Here is a 3,496-nt window from a genome sequence, read left to right on the forward strand (position 1 = left end):
AAGATGATTAACAAATAAAGATATAGTCTTATATCAAACGAAATTAATTAATTTCAAATTGTTTTTTATTAAGTATTATCAAAGAACAAATCTTTTGAACTTTGTAATTGTTGCCATGGTAACATAAATGAAATAATTTACTTTAAAATATTGTAATAAAGTAGCTAGTCCATTACAGACTATGTGTGCTTAATTTCATTTCAATTAATAATTGAACGTTATATTTTTGACACCAAAATCGTTTTACACACTGTATGAATGGCGTATCGCGAAACGGTTCATACATAAGTGTGTAAAACGCATGAACGTCAAAAATATAAGTTCAATTGTTATAATTTCAAATGCATTAATATTGCTATTATACAAAAATATATTAAAAAACCCAATCAAACTCTATTCCACAATGATTTACAAACGTATCAATACACAAATAAGGGAATTCCCTTAGAAAGTTACATTCGTTTTTTTCCGTCAAATCTCTGATTCATTATATTGATTTACATAAGGTTTTATAAATTTTAATTTTCTGAATCAAATGTGGATAAAACGTTATATAATTTAAAATAACAAAACATCAACTGATAACGCAATTTTTTTGTCGATGAATTTTTAACTAATTAACATGAGGGAGAGCGTCAAAATATTTAGAAGGTTTATCTACTACCTATATTAAAATTGCAGTTCTCAAAAGTTGAATTAGTGAAAATGAATGTGAAGACCGACTTGATATAGTGGTTTCAGTGTTACTGTGTGTGTGGATTTCAGAGGAAGTTTGCGATTGTGTGATATTATTTTCGGAAATGACAGGTCGCAGAATTGTGCACGAAGGCGTATGTGTAGCGGGGTTTCTTTACATGTCGGAATTACCAAATGTTTGACATCCAATAGCCGATGATTACCAAAACAATGTGCTGTAGTGCTGTCGTTAAACAAAATGAACTAACTTTAATCTCTTTTGTTTTGGTTTTTATTTCCTCTCAGTGACGCCCAGCGTTCCATTTGGATCAAGAATCATGCGCTGAGTGACGTTGCAGTTACAGACAGTGTCATATATTCTGGAAATGACGTCACGACATTGTTGGAATGTTCGACGGATTGTAGACAACACCCAGACTGTCGGTCGTTTACGTACAACACTGATTTGACATGCCATCTGCATTCTGTGAGACTTGCGAACGCCAGTTCTCTCCCTTCGTTAGGATCGCGCCACTACTTTGATATGGCAGGTAACGCAGTTACTGAACTGTTCTTCTTGTTATACTGAACAAAATTAATTAAGGGCTAGTAAACATTTTCTTTTTGAAAAGTAAGGACCCGAAGGTAAACTGGCGTAGGTCTAGTGAGATGCAATCTCCATGCTGTTAACTCTTGGTTTATTTGTATTAAACGTAAAAAATAACTAACAACAAAAATATATCACGAGTAGATATCAATAAAATCAAATTTGACAATAAACAAAATTGATGACTTCGTATCGTCCTACTAAGAATATCAATGCCTGTATAACCAAAAGGTTATTTTTCATCGTACTGCAATGTATAGGTTTTAACATATAGCAACTTATCTTGAGACAAATGTAAATTGTAGAAATTACAAACATTCGGATGATCTGCAATGTATTTAAATATGCAATTTTACTTCAAAAAACCTATTATCCGTAAACATGTTACAGCAGAAACAAAGTCAAGATTGTCCTTTGAATGACATAAATCCCAATGGAAAAAAATCCAGAGTTAAACACATGCATATGTATTATGTAGACACAGATAATGACAAAGGTAAATATATCGATAGGTGAGTGTCCAGTTGAAGACGGGTACGTACTGATTCTACATCTAAACTTGTGCTTCAAGGTGTACAACGCAAGTCAAAGGTGGATCAGTTCACGTAACCTTTGCAGAAAGGAAAATTCCTGGTTGGTTATCTTGGACACGGAAGAAAAACATAAAGCCGTCAAAGAATACATCGAAACAAATTTCGGTAAATATATATACATATATTTTGCCTTTGAGTATATATATATATGTGTGTGTGTGTGTATGTGTATGTGTATGTATATGTATATGTATATGTATATGTATACGGGGTTGGGAGATAAATGGACTCGTCATGAAGGACGGTCAAATATTTTGTCCCTATGGTGGTACATAATTCCTCATTTTGTCCGTTTGTTTTATATTTTGCACAACGTTTTTTCCCAAAGTAAGTATTTGCTTGAAATGCAAGTATCAGCCAAGTCGTGATCCCAGTGAGATGTAGACGTTCTTGCTCATCAGACATCTTCAAATTTCTTTCATTGAGGAGTCATGTCATGACCCATCTTCACATCCCAGATTAGTGTACTATAATCTACATATATCTAATCAAATATTTATGTCCAGCTATTGATCTCTTTAGGGTGCACTGTACCGGGGGTGGCAGTCCATTTATAGATAAAGCACTGCCAGCGATATATGGGCTGAATTAAAGCTTGTTTTGTTCGACAACATCAGTAGAGCACACTGATTTAATAAACATCGGGTATTTATGTAAAACATTTGGTTACCGTGACATATAGACGGGTTTTTCCAATTATCGCCCAGTAGTTTATGACGTCAATAGATGGCTTAACCGTACGGCCGCCATTAAAGGAGTGAAATTCACGCAGCAGTAACAATCTGATTGAAACCAGTTCTACTGGTCTACCAGTAGATCTGACAGCATTGCTTGGGCTCCCATATCGCCTTTTATAATGTTATGTCTGTCTGTCTGTCTGTCTGACTAACTGTATGGCTGTATTAGTCAGGTCCCATTTCTTAAAAAAGTGCTTATTTATCGAAGTACGAGCATTTCTTTAGGATTATATTAAACATACTTTTCTAACCTAATTTGGGGGTGCTCATTCAAAAACAAAATACGTTGGCCATCTGAGAAATTACATTTAGGGGGTCAAAATTAAAAGAACCAAAAATAGTAGTATACGAGAATAGGATTGTGTTAAAAATATATTGTATCTAAGTATAATAGAGCGTCACAGATTATGTTTTTATCCATTTTTGTGTGTGCGATAATGTCTTTAGGATTGTATTCAACATACTTTTCTAACCAAATTTAAATATGCTGAATCCATAAACATCTGTTGGTCATTTGACAAATAATGCTTATGTAGTCAAAATAACAAAAACAAAAGCACGTCTTTATAATTGGATACAACGCATTTTCAACACAATAATAATGTGCAGACGTTCATATTATGAAACTCCTAAACGTACTTTTTCAGATGGACAACATATTTATTTGTATTCAGCAAACCTATATTAGAATAGAAAAACAAAACATCTATGCTTTAAACAATGTAGATACAAATGTGTTTACAGACATTGTAATTAGAGGCAACCGTCTAAAAACATTTTAGGGATAGTAATTTTAAGATCTCAGATAGCGCATTGTATCTTTTTTAATGTATGTTAAATAGTTGAAAGGAAGAAAAAAATAATGTATACCTAAATATAAATGT

At 33.0% G+C, this 3,496-nt stretch overlaps 1 protein-coding gene across 1 annotated transcript in view; it reads left to right on the plus strand.

Moving 5' to 3' along the window:
- Positions 1 to 1,113: 1,113 nt before the first annotated feature.
- LOC121388194 (mannose-binding protein A-like) overlaps positions 1,114 to 3,496 on the plus strand; it is a 9,055-nt gene continuing 6,672 nt past the window's right edge. The window contains exons 1-2 of the mRNA XM_041519461.1: positions 1,114 to 1,226; positions 1,795 to 1,980. Of these exons, the coding sequence (XP_041375395.1) occupies positions 1,220 to 1,226; positions 1,795 to 1,980 (193 nt within the window). The 5' untranslated portion in view covers positions 1,114 to 1,219. The remainder of the gene's footprint in view (positions 1,227 to 1,794; positions 1,981 to 3,496) is intronic.

The sequence above is a fragment of the Gigantopelta aegis genome, chromosome 14 (genome assembly GCF_016097555.1).
Source record: "Gigantopelta aegis isolate Gae_Host chromosome 14, Gae_host_genome, whole genome shotgun sequence".
NCBI lineage: Eukaryota > Metazoa > Mollusca > Gastropoda > Neomphalida > Peltospiridae > Gigantopelta > Gigantopelta aegis.